This window comes from Kryptolebias marmoratus, linkage group LG12, assembly GCF_001649575.2.
Source record: "Kryptolebias marmoratus isolate JLee-2015 linkage group LG12, ASM164957v2, whole genome shotgun sequence".
NCBI lineage: Eukaryota > Metazoa > Chordata > Actinopteri > Cyprinodontiformes > Rivulidae > Kryptolebias > Kryptolebias marmoratus.
In genome coordinates this window covers 20,122,120-20,142,967 of record NC_051441.1, presented here as the reverse complement: position 1 = coordinate 20,142,967, position 20,848 = coordinate 20,122,120, and the positions used below count along the sequence as shown (strand labels likewise).

Here is a 20,848-nt window from a genome sequence, read left to right as displayed (position 1 = left end):
TGTATGAGTTTGTATGTAATGTATGAATATAATATACAAGTTTCACTTTTTAAATGGAATTACTGAAATCAATCTACTTTTTCATGATATTCTAATTTTATGACCAGCACCTGTACACACAGATACCTGTCAGCTCCTTCCACCACATTGTACAGGTCATGGTAATCTGAACTTCAAGTCTCCATCTACTACCGCAGTTTCACACACACTGTGTTTATTTGCTGAAAACTAGGCCAGGGTCTGTAGTTTGAATCCATTTTCTTCCGAATCTGTGCTGTACTCAGAGTCCACATTCGTAACAGGAGTATCCAACCCTCTGATGAATCTCTGCGAATGAGGAACCCCAACTATCTCAGTCCTAAAGTTTGTCCTTGTGCAATGCCTTTCTGTACTTTGCTCTGGGTCGCTGCCCTTTCACCCCTTCCGCTCCTCTTTGCCAATCCACTGACTGCTGTGTACACACGTGTGCGTCCCTCTCACATGTTTTTTTTTTATCTCCTCCCACCTCCTCCTGCCCTCCCCTCCCCTCCCCTCCCACCAACTCACTCTCATCTCCTCTTTCGCTCTCTGTCTCTCTTTCGGCTGTTGGCTCTGGGATCCATAGGCATCTGGAGGACAGGAGCCGGACAGAAGTTGCATCTTTGACGCCACAGAGCTGCACCACCGACATGTCGGACTCCGAGACCGCTGCTGCTCCCGCTGAGGCCCCCGTCCCTGCAGGTTGCACCAAGATCAAGGCAGACCTGGACAAATGGTAGGTGATGCAAGAAATGGTGGCTCTAAAGCTCACCAGAGCGACTTTTGGGCCAGGTTGTCCTACGACTTCCAGGGTTAGCTTCATGCGTTCGTATAGTTGGAAATGACAAAAGTCTTCAGCAAAATCCTGCATTGTTTGCAGAGAGCTTGAGCAGTACCTTGAGTAGGTGTTCGCAAACAGAGAGCATCATGTCAGCTTAGTGTTGCTCAGAAATCTAGGGCTTGGACAACGGGGATGGGTTCAGCAGCATCCTGAAAATGCACCACGATAAAATGGAGTCTCATCAGCGACCACCGCGGTTCACGTCGGAAAACCACCACGTATTGTCTGCCGAGATGTAACAGACTTTGACGTCTCTGCTGGGTGGTGAAAAGGGTTATGAAAACTTGAGGGGCATCCCATGTATGGGAGAGTGATCTGGGGGTTAACGATGTGCGGCAGCAGGGTGGTGTTTGATGCTTGTCCGTCCGCATGGATGAAGGCTGGGAATCTGCTGACGTCACTAGCCTCCCTTTCCCCAGAATACTTTGCGGCAGCTTGCTCCATTTTTTTCTCCCCTGATGTCTCCTTTTTGCCTCTCGTTTCAACAATCATGGACGCCAATGGATATTTGGAAAGGTTACACATTACTGTACATAAATACTTTAGATTTCTCTACACAATTACCAGACTTTTAATTGAATCTGCTAGAATTTTGTTGCATTTTTTTACATTTACATTTTTGGAAGTAAAGTTGCACATTAAGTTTTCTGTAGGATTTTTGTGAGCAAATGCAGTTCAGTTTGTTTCAGGGGCTGTTGTGCGATGATAAAGTGACTGTGGGTGGGTGAAGGCTTTAGATAAGGCTGCAGGTCGAGGTGGGGGAAGGAAAAAAAGAGGCGTGGATGACGGGCTAATCAAAAGTATTGCAAGTGCCAAATTTGTTTTGAGGACCTTTGGCACATTAGAGTTTCTCGGTTTAAGCTTTTTATACCTGATAAATACCTTGAGTTACTCTTGAGTTTAGGTCACTGCACATTTCAGCTTATGTGAAAATGGAAGGCCTGTACTTAAAGTTCCGGCTATGGATTACACTTAAGGGTGTTTTGATGCACAACACACAGAGATAATTACTCTTTCACTCATGGTGCGAACTGTATTGTAGTTTTATTTGTATGTGGGTCCTGCAGCTGAACTGACTTTGAGAGACTAAAAATGAGGCAGCACTGGTACTGATAAATAAGAGCTTTCAGCAAATGCTCACGTTGAAACCGTAGAAAAAACAATGGCCCTTAAAAGTAATCAACATACTGGACTTTGTAGCCCTTGAACTTTGAATCTTTGAAACATGACCTAAAGTCTAATTTAGGTGAAATATTTAACCCGAAATGTCCAACAAACTCAGCAAGCTGTCACAGAACCACATTAGTATGGCTACAAAAATAGGATGTGTAGTGTGTGATGAGCGCACATCTGTAGCTCACTTCAGTTTGTATTTTTAGCTAAATACATTTGTAGCTAACTTCAGGATGGACATCCCAAGTGGCTAGCTAGTGGCTACTTGCCGCTTTTCTGGAAAGATTTGGGAAGCAAAGCCTGAATTAAGTGGAACAAATTCAGTCCCCATTTTTCAAATGAACATAAAACAAGATTTCATATAAAATGCTAGCTGGGTGCTTAAAAGCTAGCAATATCAGATCAAGAAAAAGAGTGATGTGTTCCAGAATATTAGCAGTCAAAACAGATATCTAAACGTTGTTGACAATTACAAAAAAAGACCTGTATGTTTTATGAGTAAAAAGCTTTGCCTAATGTAATTCAATATTCATTTGACAGATCTGGGTGTGACTCTTGGCTGCAGCTAATGTAGCCTGAGCCGCTGACCTCTGCTTTGTGCATTTAATCTCAGAATTCAGATCTGGGAACAATATCAAACCTAGATTAAGTGTGTTTTTGTTGCAGCACCGGAAAACCAGTAGGGCTTGCTAATTGTTGTGCTCATTGACGGCAGCTCAAATGGCTGGATTTATGCAGCAACAGGATTGGTAGATTGTTAACAGGATAGATCTGAATTCATTTTCTAACTGGATAAATAAATCATCACAGGGGTAACTTGTGACTGTGATCTTTGACCATGTGACCTTGAAAAAAAAGGCCCTTAATCATCAGGTGTCAAGCTATGTAGTTTGACGTTCCTACATTACTCGTTTGCAGAGCGCAGCGTCCCCTGTGACCTTAACATTTGACCCATGAGGTGTCCATCTGTGCTGCAGAGTTGGAGCATGAGGGTCACCTGTGACCTGGACTTGTGACTTGACCGCCATCAAACTTTAAACACTTGTTTGTTGTGACAACCCCAACGTTCCAGAAAATTTAGTCAAAATCTGTTCATTAGTTTGTACGTAATCTTGCCAACAGAAGGATGGACAGACAAACCACCAAACCAACCAATGCTACCAAAAACATAAGCTCCTCAGCGGAGGTAATGGTGGATTTCTCTGTTCTCTGCCTTCAAAAGAGATTGGACAGTACTATGTCTCTGACTGAATTACTGAGATACAAGCCAACAGAGGTGGAAATAAAGCATTTACTACTGCAGCTATCACAACGTTTTGTGTGTGATTCAGCCATATTGGATTTTGAGGTCGGGGCTGGTCATGAATCTCCAACTTCCCAAGTCAAAATTATCCTTTTATTTGATTCTTCCGACTTTGAACTTGAAAACTCACGGACCACACCCTCACTGGCATTCAATTGAAAGACTTTGAAATTTACTGACAAACACTCAAGCTACTATCATATCGTTTTAGACAAACTGCTGTTTTTTATAACAGATAAAATATGTTTCTATACAATCAACGCCTTCTCTGTACTAACAAGAATATTTTGCAAAACTGACCATTTCTGCTGCGTTTGTGCCTCTCATTCACATGAAAACTGTGTTCTTAGGAAGGAAAAACTGAGATAGACTTAAAAGATAGGCTTAGAAGGTGGGTTGATTCATGATTCATTGCAGCTTATTTTACACATACCCACTGTCTGTTTGCATCCTAGAAACTGAAACAACAATAGAGCCGTTTTTACAGATTCTTTTACATCTGGTTAAGAACTGAGAGGAAACTTTAAACAATATCCAAGAAAGAAACAAGCTCCTTTTATTTTGGGAAAACTAATGTTGTATGGTTTGGAGACAGTGGGACTGACAAAAAGACAAGAGACAGAACTGGAAGTAACAGAGCTGAAGATGTTGAAGTTCTCCGTGGGAGGGACAAGGATGGATAGGATTAGGAATGAGGTCATCAGAGGTACAGCACAGGTTGAAGGACTGGGAGATAGTTAGAGGCCAAACTGAGACGGTTTGGACATGTGCAGAGGAGGGACAGTGGGGACATTGGTAGAAGGATGTTAGAGATGCAGCTGCCAGGAAAAAGACAAAGAGGAGATATATGGATGCAGTTAGAGAGGACATGGAGTGAGTTGGAGTGAGGACAGAGGACACAGAAGACGGATGGAGTTAGATGGAGGAGGAGGACTCGATGTGGAGACCCCTGAAAAGGGAACAGCTGAAATAAAAAAAAGTTTTTGTTACTGTGGCCATTCTTGACTCCTAGTGTTGCAACAGTGGTAATTCAGCACTTTTGTTTAACTTCTTTGTTGTCTTCTGGATGAACATCTTTATATGAAGGGATGAAAATCCATTAAAAAAATAGTTTGATGAAGTCTCTTATCTCCTCCTTTGTTTCCTGCTTTACATGTGATCGGTCTCTTTTCTGTTGAAGGTTTCTATGTGTGCCAAGATCTTTAATGTAGGTCAAGTAGCAATCAGAACACACCCATGGCCACGTCTGAATTTCCTATTTTACTCCTAGCGACTACAGACTCGACTGGACTTCACTGTATGTAATAGATATTGAAAACCAATGAGTATTTATAGCTGGTAAACGTCATGGATATAGCATGAAAGAAACCGTATGCACAGGGCACCATAACATGTACCCTGCCATAGATCCCATTACTGTTCTATTTGGCACCTGCTTCTTTTAAAGCAATTCAGCTGAAGAAGCAAAAGCCACACATTCAACGTACTACGTACTGCCGCGTACTGGCGCCATGTTGGATTTAGGTGGTTGTACTGAGAAATTGTCAAAAGGTCAAAAGTCTTTAATCAAATGAAGACTAAAACATTTCGTAAGAATGACTTTGAGCATGAGTCATCACCAACTGTCAAATGTCTTTTTATTTTTTTAAGTTCTGCAAAAAAAACAAAAACGTATTAGATGTTATATGGAACAATGTTTACCGTAAAGAAAATATTTCAGTATTTTGAAAAAAAAAAAATATATATTTATTTTCTCTTCATCAGTGCACAAGCATTGCTTATTTTTTCAAGCTCTAGACTCTTACTGCTCATTTTTAAACCAAAGTAGCCTTTTATAGATACATTTTTTTTACCATGTAAGAATATGATCTGAAAGTTTGAAAGAGAATTACTGGTAAAATAAACGGTGAGTGTGGACATGTGTGCTAGGTCCCATGAATCCATGTAAACTCACCAGCTCACAGACTGATCATAGTCCAGAGCTGTAAATATCCACCCCTACTCCTTTTTTTTTCCTTTGCTCCACAAATACCCAAAGTATCCCCCACCCCCCATCCCATTGCTGTAGTTGTATGTACAGACATGCTTGTAGATTCATGGCGTTGGAAGCCATCCTGGTTTTCAACGTGGAATTCGGTGACTCTGCAGAGCTCAGTAATCTGAGTGCTCTTCTGTCAGCCTGACACCAGCCTCCTCCCCTTCAGTCCACCAAACTGAACCAGTTATCAGTAACAGAATTATTCTTATGCATAGTTTGTTCACTTTGCCTATGGATGGTGTGAAGATTTGTATCGATATGGAGCCAAATCTGTAATTTGATGTGCAAATCTTTACATTTAGAAGCATTCATCTTATGAACAAGAATCTGGAGGCCAACTGCAAACACGCTGAGCAAAAAAAGATATTCAGGTTTTTTACTTCAGTGGTTCCAATATCAGAGCAAATAGATAAACAGAGTTGGCAGTACAGCCACACTGTCAGTAGGGTGTGACACCCCCTCAGGCCTGGATGCAACCAACGGTTCAGTGCAGATCAGAGATCAGAGTCATACAGCCGTCAGCCGTTGGATCCTCCCCTGCAGCTCGTCGACCCACAGCTGTTGTAACTGGCCCTCGAGATCTGGCAGATCAACACTGGGTTGAAGCTGACGTCTGAGCAGATCTCACACATGTTGCTTTGGAAGCAATCGGGGGGGGGGACCTGGCTGGTCACAGAGGACCTCAACGTGATGAAGGCAGCCCACAGACATGTGCCCTGTACCAGGGTGCTGTCTCAGGAGGGAATGTGAAGTGTGCCATCTGGATCCCCTTAATCACCAGAGATGACTTGAATTCAAACCTTATGGCTCGCCATTTTGATACCAGGTGTTAACACCAGTGTCCACATCAATGTTATCTTGGTTCTCTTCCCTAGGGGCCTCTGTATGTGCGCATAATGATCATCTGTGGTAATGCAGAACAGAGAATCATCACCGAGCATATTACGATACCTCTTGTCATCAGTCCATGTCTCCTGGTTACAGCAGCCTACACATGGGACAGGTTGGGCCTTGGTCCAACCAATGCCATTTGTGAATGCCATACTCAACTAATGGCTTCAGCTAGACAAGAGACCTATTCAGTGATACTGAAACAGATCTTTCCTTTTGCCTTCATTCATGTTAACGCATCCTTTTCCTCTGACCCAAGTGGTCTTGTGTTGGAAAGACCAGAATCAGGGAGGCAGCCCTGTACTGGTGATCAACTGCTCTGCAGCCGACAGCCAAAATCTCCTGACTCATGCTCTGCCTCATTTTATACCTCTGCACCTGCTCGATCATGTATTTTGCATGTTCGTCCCAGAGGCACTGGCTACTCGTTGACCGGCCTAAATAATTGAACATTCGCTTCCTGGTTTGGTCCAAGACGTGGAGGGTGACGTCATATCCCCCAGGCCAGTCAGAGTGGCGGTCAGTGAGAACAGAAGGCGCTGACTTCACTGCATCGGGATGAAACGAACGTGAGACATTGTGACGCTGGGTCCATGCTTACAAAAGCGTTTAATTGAAAAATATTACGCACGGCCTGAATTTTTTTAGATTGGGCCGGAAAAGCCACAAAACCTCTGCTCCACGTTGCCATGACAGCTCAGCGTTGCCCCCTCACCCTGTAACAAGACCTCACTAAAAGTAGGCTCCCTCAGGAGATTGCACAGTGGCTTTGGTGGTGATGATGTCATCAGCTTTGTACTGACCGCCCCGTTGTGAGCTGTAATCCCCACGGTCACTCACATGCACACATGATGTTAAACTGGATGACTTAATGAAAGTTAGCTGCAGCGTTCAAAATGGATGGCAACACATGGGTGGATTAGGAAAAAATAGCATGCTTTTACTTTGATAGAACATAATGTTCATTTTCCCTCCTCAGGATTGAGCTTGAAAGAAACATGTTTGTGTGTTTTGTGTGTACAAATGGGGCTGTCTGAAAACACACGCTCTGATGTTGGCTCGTCGAAGTGCTGCGTCTACACCGAACGCCCGCCATATTTGCTCCATTCCTCCCGGCAAAGGGAAGTGCTGAGTGATAATCTGCTGCAGCCAGCTGTGTGTTACATCACCTCCGAGCCTTGACGCAAACGCACGAAGCAGCAGAGAGTGGGGCTGTGGCGCTCGGCTGGTGGATCACAGTGACAGCAATGTGAACTCACCCAGCGTGCTGAACACCCCTCTGTTAAAAGACTGAAAATACTTCTTTTGTCATTACATAACGTTGTCCTGAGGCAGCAAGACCTATCTGTTTAATCTTAAAGACGTGTTCACCACAAACTTGTGCCTACTATCTCTGGACTTGTCTCATTAAGTAGGCGGATAGAAACACAGAGTAGAATTTAGGCCTTAGACAAACGGTCCCTGTGCGAAAACTACAAGTTGTTCTGAAAAAAGGTCTTAAACTTAAGTGACAGAACTATTTGGTGGACACACCAAATAGTATAAATTTTTACGAGTCTGTAGGGTTTTATTTTGAATATACAGCAAATTAAAAAGAGCCTTCATTTCCAGTTTGAGAGGATTAAAGAGAAAACTGTCTGTAGCAGCGAGAGACCAAATGGGTGAAAGGCAACGGAAAACCAACTACCATTTGAGGTTTAACTTGTTCATGAAATGTTAAACGTTTTTAAGAATAGGAAGGGTGAGTTTGCATTCTGACTTCAACATTCCTTGGTAAAATCCAAAAAAAAAGTCAAAAACCTAAACTTCAGCTGTTTAAAACTCCATAAAAGTGTTTAAATTTGGGTTTCTCACTCGTTTTGCCAAAATCAAATTGTCGTTTGTGGTGAATATTTTTGCAGTTTATTGGGGAAATTTTGTGTAAATTTACCTAAAGTCAGGGAGCAACATACCAATCAAGTCTGTGGGAGGAAGCAGAAGATAAACGGCTGAACAGTAATAAGGAAGCTTCAGCGCTAAAATGAGCATTTTTCAGTGCTGTTTCAAAGCCTGAACACAGCTGGGTTCCCTGCTGGACTTCACAATAGAAGTACTCTTGTCGCGCTCTAGCTGAACATTTTATATGTGAAGAAGTAGAACGTGTTTGGTCGCTCTTACGTCGTAGAACTGAACGCAGAGGCAGATGAATGTTGCCGACACAAATTAGCAATAAAGGCGTGCTAAATCATTTCCGGTGAATGGCGCTGTCATTTAAATGAGTGACGGGGAGGGGTGGGAGTGAGCGACGCCCCTGTCTTTAGTGAACCGGGGGGGGCGGGGATAACGAAGCAGAAGGAGGAGCCAGGAAACAAGTTCACAATCCTGTAATGTGACACCCCTCCTCCCCCCTCATAGTCATCCTTGCTTCATCACGCAGACAGATGGGTCTGTCCGTGTAGCTTTTCTGCCCCCCCTCTCCATCACCCTAATGCTTTGTGGCAGTGCTTGCCCCTGAATGAGGAGTTTGCACGAATCTGCAAGCGCGAATCTTCCCTTTCATCTCCTGGAGCTCCCTCTCGTTTCCGCTGAACGTGCTTTTAGCCCACGTTTCCCGTCTGCCTGTTAGCATTTGAAACAAGCCTCTGTTTTGCCAACAGGTTCTGTTGGACTCGGACTTAGCATAGGGGGGCCTCCGACCGGGCGTTTTAAGTTGCAGTTTCAGTCGGCTGCAGTCTGATTTGTATCAACCTGTCTTCCAGTGTCGCAGAGAAGGGAGCCGAGGGCTGCAAGGAGCTGATGGAGGCTTTCGCTGCATGTGTGAAGAGTGCTGCTGAGGGGACGTCATGAGGAGTCGCCCTCCAGACAAAAATGTAAGGATATAGCAGACATCTGAGAAGCTCAGTTATCACCAGGCAGAGCGAAGCCGGACAACTAAAGACGTCGTTGTCTGGAGCAAAAGATCCATGGCAGATGAAATGAAACTTATCACAATGAAAGTACCATTCATTGAAGAGGCCGACTTTTAGGCCAAAATCAACTTGTGCTGAGAAGGGATGGAGTTAAACCTTGTAAATAAAGTTATCTATGATCCTTACTGGATCATTCAGGGCTGAGGTGGACAGTAGCTGCCTCCAGTGGTGCGCCGGTGGAAGTTAGACCTGGAGGCAGGTGATTCGCTGTGGTGACCTGGGATGAAGGAGCAGCCAGAAGACAAAAATGAATCTTGAAAATGTTGGCTACAAGCTAAAATAAGCACCAGCTAAATGCTAGAAAACATAGAACAATAGCTAAAAGCTAAAAGGAGCAAAACAGTTGCTTAAAGATTAAATGAAAAAGCTTGCTAAAAGTAACAAAGTGCAATCTAAAAGTAACAAAAGGTTGGCAAAAAGTAAAAAAAAAAGCAAATGGCTAGCTAAAAGCCAAAAGGAGCAAATGGCTAACTAAAAAGTGAAAATAGAGCAAGAAGTTAGCTAAACGCTAAACGGAACAAAATAATACCAAAAAGCTCAGTCACAAAACTGACACCTTTTCTTTTTTCTTTTTTTAACTCATCTATGTTGGGCCTGTATGTAAATGTTTATCTGGTAAATGTTCATTTGCATAAACACTCCTAGAAGAAATGATACAATAAAACATTACCCAGACAAAAGAAGCACCCCTCCCTCTGTGTCACCCTGTCCCGTCAGTGTTCCTTATTTCAGTTTCTGAAAGTTGGAGACCCTAGTTGGAGATAATGCTTAGTCACCACCACACCAAACTGTACACCAATATCTGTAAAACTGACTGAAATAAAACCATTTCTGTGTTTCCTAGGGTCAGTTATCTTGAATTACTGAATCAGTTGTATTGGTACTTCTGATGATTACATTCTGAAAGTTTAATTAATATCTGTCCAGGGGTCCATGAGATATTTTGCTAAAAGTAAGGTAGTTTCCAACAGTTAATAGCAAAGTTTTGAAAAAAAAAACAGATCTCACGCTGGAACAACGAGTGGGGAATGCCTGAAGTTATTCGTTCAAGCTTTGAGAGACAACTGTGATTGCACACCAACATTCCTCTAGCTCATGCACACAGATTAGTTCTTAGACAGTAAAAACCTGCACAGTCCTGTCTGATTGTGTGTCTCGGTACAGGCCTGAGGCATTTTCATTTATATAAGCCACTGAGTCTGTTCCTCAGCAGAAAAGGGTTAGCTCTTTAGGCTTAGAGCCAAGCTAAGCTAACAGAAGATTTGTTTGCTTCAGAATTTTAATAGTCCGCAGTCAAAAATGATCTTTAAGCAAACAGTTAGACGATATAAGAAAAACTCTTATTTTAAGGGGATACTTTAATACAGTAGATAACTCTTTAAATGGCCCCAGTTTAAAGAAACGGCTAACGGCTAATATTAGCCGCCCCCAATCTAAATCAAATAGCTGCCATCTTGAATTAAGTCCTGTCCTCTAAACTTTCACGCCTGTTCACCCGAACACTGTTCTTTAAACCCTAATATTGCCTTTATGTTTCTCATTACACGGTTATTCCAGAAGAATTATGAAATTCCTTCTAAAACTGTCCAAAGGCCTCACTGGAGTGCTAGCTTTCAGCTACTGCTGCTACCTGAAAAAACACCCTAAATCTATGTAGATAACTGTAATGTGAAGCTGAGCAGTACAGAAACAAACAAAATAGTGTTTTCATGAATCTCAGTGAGACTTTTTTTTTTTTAATTGGAAACGTTTTTGCTCGAAAACCTGTCTACAGCAAGTAAACGCTCATAACTTTTAAACAAAACACCACTTCAGAAGGTCCAAATGAGCATTTTAAGAACTTTTAAGTTCCATTTCTGACCCAAAAGTATCTACACGGAGCTCAATTGCACTAAGGATTCCCTACTTTGACCTCTCGCTTCTCTTCTCAGGTCCGATGCACTTGATGAGTCCTCCGAGTTCCCAGCATTCCCTTCTGCACACCAGCACTGGACTGAATGATAATAACGAGGATGGTGACAATAGTGGGACAGACGTCATATTGATTGGTCAGAGTTTGGGATCTGGCAGCAGTAACCACAGTTTTCTCCCATTTGGTCCCCTGTTTTTAGTCTTATCCGGTGTCCCTCAAGCTTAGAGCCATGTCCATTCCCCCTCCCCCTTCTACAGCTGATTTACAGCACATTGACAATCCGGAAGCGCCGCTAGGCTGTGATAAAACCTGTCAACTTGAGATGTAAACTTATAAATGGAAATAAAGTATAAAATAATTAATATGAAAAACAGTTCCAGTTTGTCTGAGTTTTTGTGTCCCTCCAGCCGTAAACACACTACGACAAAAGAACTGACCCGTCCAGTGATGCGTTTGTAAGTTGATGAGCTGCAAGCAACAAACAATCTAGATGTTTCGCTTTCCTTTGGTAGGTGAGACTTAAAGCCACACGTTCCAGTTTTACAGACGCTGCCATGTTGTGTTCTTGGAATTAGTTTCCACATTAGAGGGATGTGTGGCTTTAAGTCCCACATGGTGGTGGCCCCTGACCTGTCTTTTAATAAGCAGGTACAGCTAAAGGCCTGGCATTTCTTCAAACTGAAATTATTGACCGAATTTTTCGGTCGGTATTTGTGAAAGCTGACTAAGTCAGAGCCACTTTTGCGTTAGACTGTCAGTTGGCTGCGGTAGCCATCTTGAATTGGGTTGTTTGTTTACGCTTTCAGTGTACAGTTCACACTGAAAGCAGCTTATGGGGAAAACTGGTCCTGTTTGGGCTTTGGCTTCCTGGTTCCTGTTGGGCATTTAGATTTCTTTTTCAGCTGAAGAGCTAGCTTACTTAAAGAAAACAAAAAAGGCTAGCTAGCTAAATTATGAAAGATTATGCCATGTAGCTACAGGAAGCACTCGTGAGATTGGAGCTGGAGGAGCAATCCACTGGTCTTGGCCCTGCTCGGACTAGCCATTAGCTTATCTGTCGGAGTAAATTCTGTTTCTCCAAACCAGAAGTCATTCAGAAACCTGTGGACAATAGATAAAAAAATAATCTTTCATAATCTTCACTGAACCCTACTTCAAACTATCTGAAATATCTCTTGAATGACGTCTAATACGAGCAACCATTTCAGGATTTAGGGCTGCAGCCGTGTCAGGATAACGACCTGTTGTACATATCATGAGTACGTTTTGCTGGAAACACCGTGACTCGTGGAACAAAGCCTTCAGGTGCACATAATTCAGTTGTCAGAAATGTTCCTTTGGTTTTCACTAGTTTCGACAATCACCGAGTAGAAAAGAGCACGTGTTCTGGCAGTAAAGATGTAGCTCACCTCCAGCCGTAGTTTCCACTTTGTTGTCCTTTCAGAATAAAAGAGCAACAATGGCACAGATAAGTTTGGGTGGCGAAAAAAGTTACTCATTAAGACAATGATCACGTAAGCTATTTAAATTTGTGTAGTTCACCCACGCTTACTTGCATTGAAGTTCCCTTTTTTTTCAAACTTAAATTATGAGATGTGAATGTGAATTAAGATGTGAATTGACTTCAGCTGTTTTAACCAAAATGTAATTTTTTTGTAAAATTGCAAAACAAACACAAAACATTCCTTTGTGTCCACATTTAGCATATTAGAGTTTACTCTGTGTTCCTCCTACAAACCAAAACCATGCATGTTAGGTGAATTGGTAACTCTAAATTGTCCCTAGGTGTGAGTGAGATGGTGAGTGGTTGTTTGTCTCTATGTGTCCCTGTGATGGACTGGAAACATGTCCAGGGTGTCCCCCTCCTCTTACACAGTCACTGCTGGAGACAGGCACCAGCTCCCCGCGACCCAGAAAGGAGAACCAGATGAAGAGAATAGATGGCGTCCTAACATCAAATCAAAAAATGACAAAACTTTCAATTTCTAATTAAATAAATTCAAACTCCCAGTTAACCTAAGATGCAGGTTTTGGGACTGCAGCGGGGAAACCGGAGTATTTGGAGGAAAATAGAGAAAAGAATGCAAACGCGGCACAGAAGGACCCCCAGCTGATTTGAACCTGCGGCCTTCCTACTATAAGACGACAGTACGAACCACTGCACGGCACATGAAGGAGTATTTCTCGGTGGGAACAAAGCTTACACTGTACGCTGCTACTCCCAAATGGGAAGGAAATTTCCAGATCAATATCTATTCTACGTTAAGGCCAGAAGGGGGCAGTGGTGTGCATGAGTGTTACAGCTTCCGTTTTTTTCTCACATTAAATGTTAACTGGAAGTGTTTGCTGATAGTTGGCTTAGCTCGTATAAGTAAGCACTCAAATTCAAGATCATCGCAAGACCAAAGTGGACTGTCACCCCCATTCTCAAACATTTCATAGCAGTTTATGTGAACACCAATGCACCTTTATTTACATGGAATTCTATAGTCATTTACAAACACAAATAGCAGCAGCAGCTTTAAAGAGGTATCTACAACAGGTTAGCCAGTAAATGGTCATAACCTTTCCACAGAAACCCTCTTCAAATTGGCTGAACTATGTAGGGCGTCCTTTAGTGGGCTTCTTACAGTCCTCAGTCTAATTTTTACAGACAGGACAGCTGTCTTCAGCTCCAGCCTAAAATTCTGACTCTTACATCAGTCTGTACTGATGGAGGGGGGACGACTTCAATTATCTTTGTGAATAAAAAGTTGAAAAGTTTAGTATTTATAGTTGCAAAACAAATCTATTTGTATTTTTTAACTGGTGTGTAATGAGTTCTGCTATTTTTTTTTTAACTAATCAAATTGTTCAATGTAAAAAGCAACTTTAGATCATTTTCTCAGGCATTTGTTAAGCAGTACTGAAAGGTGAACACTAGAGGGAGCCAAAGCTGACGCAGGTATGACTGTTAAGTTTAAAGTTTAAAGGGTTTATGTTACATTAGGACAAATAATGGCCTAATCAAAATGAAATGCAGTCATCACAGTATTCAGTAATACATCTCAGGACATATAAATGTTAAATGAATAATGGCAAATATTTATGTGCACAAACACATCCAACATTAACGTGAGTAGGTACATATGCTGGGTATTAGTAATTTTTTTTTTTAACTGTATATGTCAGTTTATGGCATAATTGATATTATGCAAAATGGTAATCTGCAAAGTGACTGGTGGAGTAAGATTAAAAATAAAAAAATGCATATGAGTCAGATATAAATGTATAAGAAAAGCTGAATATCTGATTGTCATTAACTATAAACCAAACTAATTGGATCCAGATCTAACTCACAGACTTTATAAAGTTCTACTAACATGCAAAACATCTTTCGTTGCTTTCTTTTGGTTACGAAATCCCTCACAGGGGTGGATAAAACTACAACAACATACTGACACCATCTTGTGGTCAAAAAATTGGCTTCTACGAGCCGCTGTTCTGCATGATGAATGGAAAACACCTTTTGATCCATTCTAAATCTAAAACTCGACAGATAAAAATATGCTGAGATTACTTTGACTTTTCTTTTGCTGCAGACTAAAACTCAACCAAGTCTTCTAATCTTGTAATGTTTCTGCATTTAAGGCTGCAGCAAAAAATTAAAGACTAAGTATTTAACGCTTTGTCATGTTGCTGTTTGTTCTGGGGTTTCCAAGTGAAGAAATGGTTTGGAGGCTGATTTGTCCCATTTCTTCTTAAAAATGTCTTGAGATTTGTAACAGTTCAAAGTCATTATGGTGCTTTTTTTTCTTTAAATCTTCTCTCTTGGGGACAGATCAGGACTGTGGGCAGTTTAGTATCCATCCTCACTCCTTTGTATAGTGAGCAGAATATTTTACGTTGTTTTGTGTCAAAAGCAAAAGGGCCGGATCGCTTTTGTCTGACTGACTGTGTGTGTGTGTGTGTTTGTTTGTCTGTTAGCAAAAGGTCTCATTAACCAGTGCATAAGTTTTAACGAAACCTTCAGAAAACACAAAAATGGTTCTAACTCAGCTATTTTTAAAGACCCTGAACTAAAACTTGGTATGGTCGTAGTTGAGAGTCACTGACAAGACATGCTCTGACTGCTAACTGATTGCATAGCTCTCTTTTTAAAAAAACTGTAGTAATAGCTGTTTTGTTTGTTAACAAAATACCTCATGAACCAGAGGTCATATTTTAATGAAACTGTCACAAAGTCATCATTGGGCATTTATCTACAACTGATTGAGTTTTGGAGTCAACATAATCGAAGGCATACGTTGCTCTATGATCTCCACTGGATTTCTCCGGATGCTTGTCTTTGGTCAAATGGAGTGGTGTCCTTTTTTTTTTTTTTTTTGTCCAAAAAGGCTTAACCGCAAACTATGTTTCCACATGACTCTGAGCCCAGAGAAGTCCATCTATTCATCCATCCCTCCGTTCATCCATCTTCTGCCACTTATCCAGGTTGCAGGCAGTGATCTTCACCGTTACCTCTTCCAGTTCATCCAAAGGGGACTCCAAGGTGTTCCCATGCCAGCTGTGAGATCTAACGTCTCCAGTGAGTCCCAAATCTGCCCTGAGGTCTCCTCCCAGTGGAACATACAGTGTCTGAGACTCCTCCCTGGACCACCTCAGCTGGCTCCTTTTGATACAGAAGAACAGCAACTGTACTTCGAGCTTTACCCAAACAGCTAAACCCCCAACCCTGTCCCTGTGGTGGAGTCCAGTCCCACTGCAGAGGAATCTCATCTCAGCTGCTCATTGTGTCCGAGCTGGAACATCGATTGAGCTTCTCTATTTTGGCTCGTTGCTCTCTCTCTTCGCTACGACAAATCTGTAAAGTGTCCACATCACTGCCAACGCTGTCCCAATCTGCCTGTCAGAGTCCTGCTCCGTTCTACTCCCACTCGTGAGCAAGACCTTAAGATAACCGAACTCCTCCACTTGGGTCAGTGGCTCAAACTACAGCTGGCAAACCACATTTTTTTATTCGGTTGGGCGGATTGCCGACCACGGACTTGGAGGAGTCGATCTTCATCCCAGCTGCTTCACAACCAGTTGAAAACCCCTCCGGTGCCGGATGGAGGTCCAGGCTCGATGAGGCCGACGGGACCACATCCCCCCCAGAGAAGTCAACACTACCAAGCAACAAAGTAATCCCTTGTCCACGGGGTCCTCCTGCTCATGGATGGTGGTTCTTGATGCCGGACTGTCTGATGGGTCCAAGAGGACTGCTGTTGTCAATCTTGCACCTACTGGGCATCTTGTGATGACATAAATCTTGGACTTTTTATGTCTTTTATGAACTGAACAAATGAAAATAAAAGGGAGGACAAAACATTAAGTAAATGTAGGACATTTCCAGTAACCTATATTTTTCTTATTGTAATACGGCCTCTTTGTGTGTGTTTTTTTTTTACTCTATGAAGCTCAAACTAGTGCATTCACATGACTAGAGATTTTAAATGAGCACGTGACTTAATCACCACCACTGGGTCAGAGACAGAGTGACATTTGTGCACTTACATATTCAGACATGGCGCTGTTAGATAATCTAAACTACATCAACCTGGCTGTATCGAGAGATTAAGATTAATGGGGATTAAGATTTAGGAATCAGCGTCATGCAGATTCCACAGTGTAAACCTTGATTACACATTCAGAGGTTCTGTGAGTGCATTTTTTTTTATCTTTCCTTCTCAGCTGACAGAGGTGCACGATTGCTTTTCGTTGGGATAACAACTTGGGTTTTTCTAGAAGAATTCATTATCTAATATAATGGCCTCCAAAATCCACTGATGAATTAAATGTTAAGATTTGGTATAATCCTTTAAAAGCCAGATTTAGGAATTTGTTACAACATATTAAAGATGATAGATTCTGGCAAGCTCCAAATCAGATATTGTTTTCTTGTTTAAATCTCTTGTTGCCACGTCATCCTAAAGCTGTTTTATTTTCACAGCATAAAAATGTTGCATTACAGTTGTGGATTTAGAAAAAAAAACAACTTTTAGTAGAGTTAGCTGGTACAAGTTCTTAACAAAAACTATATAACAATACTTAGATCCCTCAAATGACATTTTTATGTGTAAAACTGTATTAAATTATCGCATGAAACAGTTTGTGGGGTCTACATGCAAATTTAAATAGGTTACAAAAAAGTCAGAAAAAGGAATGTGTGTTTGTACACTGATTTATTAGGCAACTGACTAAAAAGGGAGAATATTTCAAGGAAAAAGAAATATGATAAGTTTGAAGCATCAGATTTTGTTGCTGGTGATTGATGACTACCTGTAGAGCAGTGGACCAAACACTCAGCCTTGGAGAACTCCTCCGGTGCCAAAAACAGCCATAAAACAAAGACAAACCTTATATTCACTATTTAAAAGAATATTTGCTAAACATAAATTATATTCTGAGTTTGCATACAAGTTAATAAACCTGAATTTGGTGCATTTATTTTCATCAAACAGAAGTCAATTTAGTCAATTCAGCCCAAAACTTGAGAAGTGAACTGAACTGATTTACACTGAATTGAACTGACTTGATCTGAAGTGAAGTGAGCTGAACTGAACTGTAATTTACAGTATTTGACTTGGAACTGTTTGTTTTGGTGCCCTGAGATGAATTTCTCAGTGAAATGCTGCAAAAGTAAATACACTTAATTGACTTAAATTTAACTGATTTAAACTAAATTGAACTGCCTTGAAGTGTTTGAAATGAATTGAGATGAACTGAACTGAACTGAACAGAACTGAACTGAACTGAACTGAACTGAACTGAACTGAGCTGAGCTGAACTGAGCTGAGCTGAACTGAACTGAACTGAACTACAGTATTTGACTTGGACCTGTTTGTCTTGATGACTTTCTCAGTAAAAAGGTGCAAAAGTAAATCGATCAAACTGAACTGAATAAATAAAACTGGATTGACTCCAGCTGAATTCTAAATGAATAAATGAATGTATCTATTAAAAATAAACTTACTTCAAATTACTTACAGTAAATTCAATTATTTCTGAAAGACTGACCCTGATAAATCTGTTTTTGAGTGCAGGACAGAATCACCTTGATGTTTTTAAACCAAAATAAACACATTCAGTTTTATTTGATCCATTAATTAATGTTCTGAGAGGATCTCGGAGGATATTTAATTCTTTTCTCCTTCGCTTTTGACAGATGGGGAACTTGTACTAGAATATGGGCTAAAAAAAAAGAAAAAAGAAAAAAGCTCGAGGCAGAAGGGTGGGGCAGGAGCAGAGGGACCCGGATGCTGATGCTGACCGATGGGGAGCAGGAAGCGGAGAGGATGCAGAGGAGGAGGAGGAAGAGGAGGAGGAGGAGGAGGACGTCGAGGAGGAGGAGTGTGAGAGCAAAGGAGAGGAAGCGGAGCTGATCGCAGGCTTCAGCGGAGCATCCCTGCCACGAGGAGCATCTCCCGCCGACTCCCGGCCGGCCTGAACCGGCCTCTCTCTCTCCCTCCGTTCGCAGGAGAAACACAGGTTAGTTTGCCTTGTTTTGTGCCTCGGAGCCGGGATGAGGGAGGCAGGGGGGTGAGGGAGGAGGGAGGGAGGCTGTGATGTGAGCCGGCCGGGAAGGGAAGGGAAGGGGAGGGAGGAAACAGGGAGCACGGGGAGTCGCCAGCTGAGGATGCTTGTTGTTTCCAGAACCCGAACCGACTCAGCCTCCTCCTCCTCCTCCCCCAGGCTCAGGGAGCTCCCCTCCTCCCCGCTGCAGCTGTCCCGACTGGGGGAATAGAGTGGAGGGCGGGGGTGGGGGGGTAGCGCTGGCCTTGTTCTCCTCCTTTTTAACGCTCCTCTTCCTCTTGTTTCCTGATGCAGGGCCGGAGGAGGGAAGGAGGAGGAGGAGGAGGGGGTGAGCCAAAGTGTGCACCGGATATTGGGAAAGCCATTCTTCTTCTTCTTCTTCTTCTTCCCGTTGATGCTGCTGGGATAGCAGCAGATTAGAATCCGTGGCCCGGCCCGGCCCGGCCTGGCCCAGCCCAGCCCGGCTGGGGCAGGAAGCATGCTGGAGCTCCAGAGAATGATGATGATGATGCTGATGCTGAGAAGCCTTTTGGAGGACGGGGGTCCCTGGTATCGATCCGAGGGATGGAGTCAGTCAGACCCCTCTCTGACTCGGGTTATTTGAGACTCTGCTCCGAGCGCCAATCAATCCCCTCCTGCTCCTCTGAAGGAGATCTTCCTCTGAAAGCGCAATCGGATTCTAAAGCCCAGCGGGGTCCCGGGTGAGCTCAGGTGAGTCCTCGCTCTCACCTTCCTCTCATTCAGCTCCCCCGTCACCCCCACACACACACCTCCCCGTTCCTTTCTCCTGTGGTTGTGGCAGAGGGGAATTTGACCGTTGGACAAGTGCAGCGGGCCGGATCACGACCAGTCCCCTCCTCCTCTTCCTCTCCAGCCTGTGATGCCAACGCTTCTTACAGCTTCACTGTCTTAGCTCGCCTCGTTTCAGGAAGGAGGGAAAAGAATTTTAAAAAATCTTGTCTCCGGAAGGATGAGCAGCAAGGAGCTCACCGCGGGCCAGTCCACCCAGTACGTGGGGCCCTACCGGCTGGAGAAGACCCTCGGGAAGGGACAGACAGGTAGGGGTCCTCCAGATTTACCGCCACCTTTTTACGACCAAGTGGATTTCAGTCTTTTTGCATTCTTCCAGTCCTGGAGGTTTTAAAAGGTGCTCACTGCAAAGCCAAGAAAGACAAAAACAAACTTAATAAAAAAAAAAATTAAATTCAAATTCCCAAAGAAAGAAACCAGATACGAACAAAAAAGCGCCAAAAAAGACATGGCAAGCAAGACGAGGTTGACACTAATTTCCCAGCAAACATCAGGGCGGGAAGTTCCCGGGGACTAATACGGCGCTAACACCTGGACTGCTGCCCGAAGCCCTCGATACTAAAATCTCTTAAAACCATACAACGGCCAGTGACACGCGCACATACACCCATTTAGGGGGAATTTACTCAAATTAAAAGTCACTTAGCGCTTCCCCGCAGAGTCTGGATCTGGAACGTCGGGTCAGGAGTGCCCCCCGCCCTCAGGTTTGGCTGTTGATCAGACTCGGAAGGAGAATCTTCTCTTTCCTTTAAATAGTACATGGCCTACACTTGTATGCCGCTTTATCTAGTCCTAGGACCCTACATTCAGTCATTCATCCATTAATTTAATCACACACTGATGTCAGGAAGCTACATTGTAGCCACAGCTGCCCTGGGGCGGGCTGACAGAAGTGAGGCTGCCATCACACCGGCACCACCGAACCCTGTGACTACCACCAGTAAGCAAGGCGGGTGAAGAGTCTTGCCCAAGGACACAACAGCTGAGATGGACGGAGCAAGGGTTTGAACTGGCAACCCTCCAGTTACAGGACAAACCCCTACCTCCTGAGCCACTGCCGCTCCGCATTTAACAGCAGATTCACATCTACATTTCGACCTAAATGTCTGCTCCAATAGTCTGCCACAGTCCAATTCCGCCATCTTTGTTCACCTGAACCAGCCACGGCCAGCCTAATGTGGTTTTTGGTGGGTTAAGCCGAGTACTTTGTTTACGTTGAGCGCGTACCCACATTTCCGGATAGCCTGTCTTCCTCCTTTGCAGTGAGTACCTCCAATCCCCTTGAGCCTTGTTTACTTTCTCTTGTCGTTCCATGAGGGACATGACATCACCTGCACGCCCCCGCCCCCCACCCCCCACC

General features: G+C 43.1%; 1 protein-coding gene and 1 long non-coding RNA gene across 5 annotated transcripts in view; both read left to right on the top strand.

The window, feature by feature from the left end:
• LOC108247089 overlaps positions 1–11,497 on the top strand; it is a 15,471-nt gene extending 3,974 nt beyond the window's left edge. The window contains exons 2-4 of the long non-coding RNA XR_001809064.3: positions 605–754; positions 9,003–9,113; positions 11,144–11,497. This is a non-coding gene — a long non-coding RNA (uncharacterized LOC108247089). The remainder of the gene's footprint in view (positions 1–604; positions 755–9,002; positions 9,114–11,143) is intronic.
• A 5,861-nt stretch (positions 11,498–17,358) lies between these two features.
• The window catches only part of LOC108247084 (serine/threonine-protein kinase BRSK2), a 39,106-nt gene continuing 35,616 nt past the window's right edge, over positions 17,359–20,848 (top strand). Inside the window, exons 1-3 of one of the 4 annotated variants that reach the window (XM_037978785.1) lie at positions 17,359–18,633; positions 18,973–19,389; positions 19,481–19,736. In XM_037978785.1, coding sequence (XP_037834713.1) covers positions 19,649–19,736 — 88 coding nt within the window. In that variant the 5' untranslated portion in view covers positions 17,359–18,633; positions 18,973–19,389; positions 19,481–19,648. Of the gene's footprint in view, positions 18,634–18,972; positions 19,737–20,848 lie in introns of those variants that run through there. The other 3 variants (XM_025010277.2, XM_025010276.2, XM_037978786.1) reach the window with 3 other exon arrangements.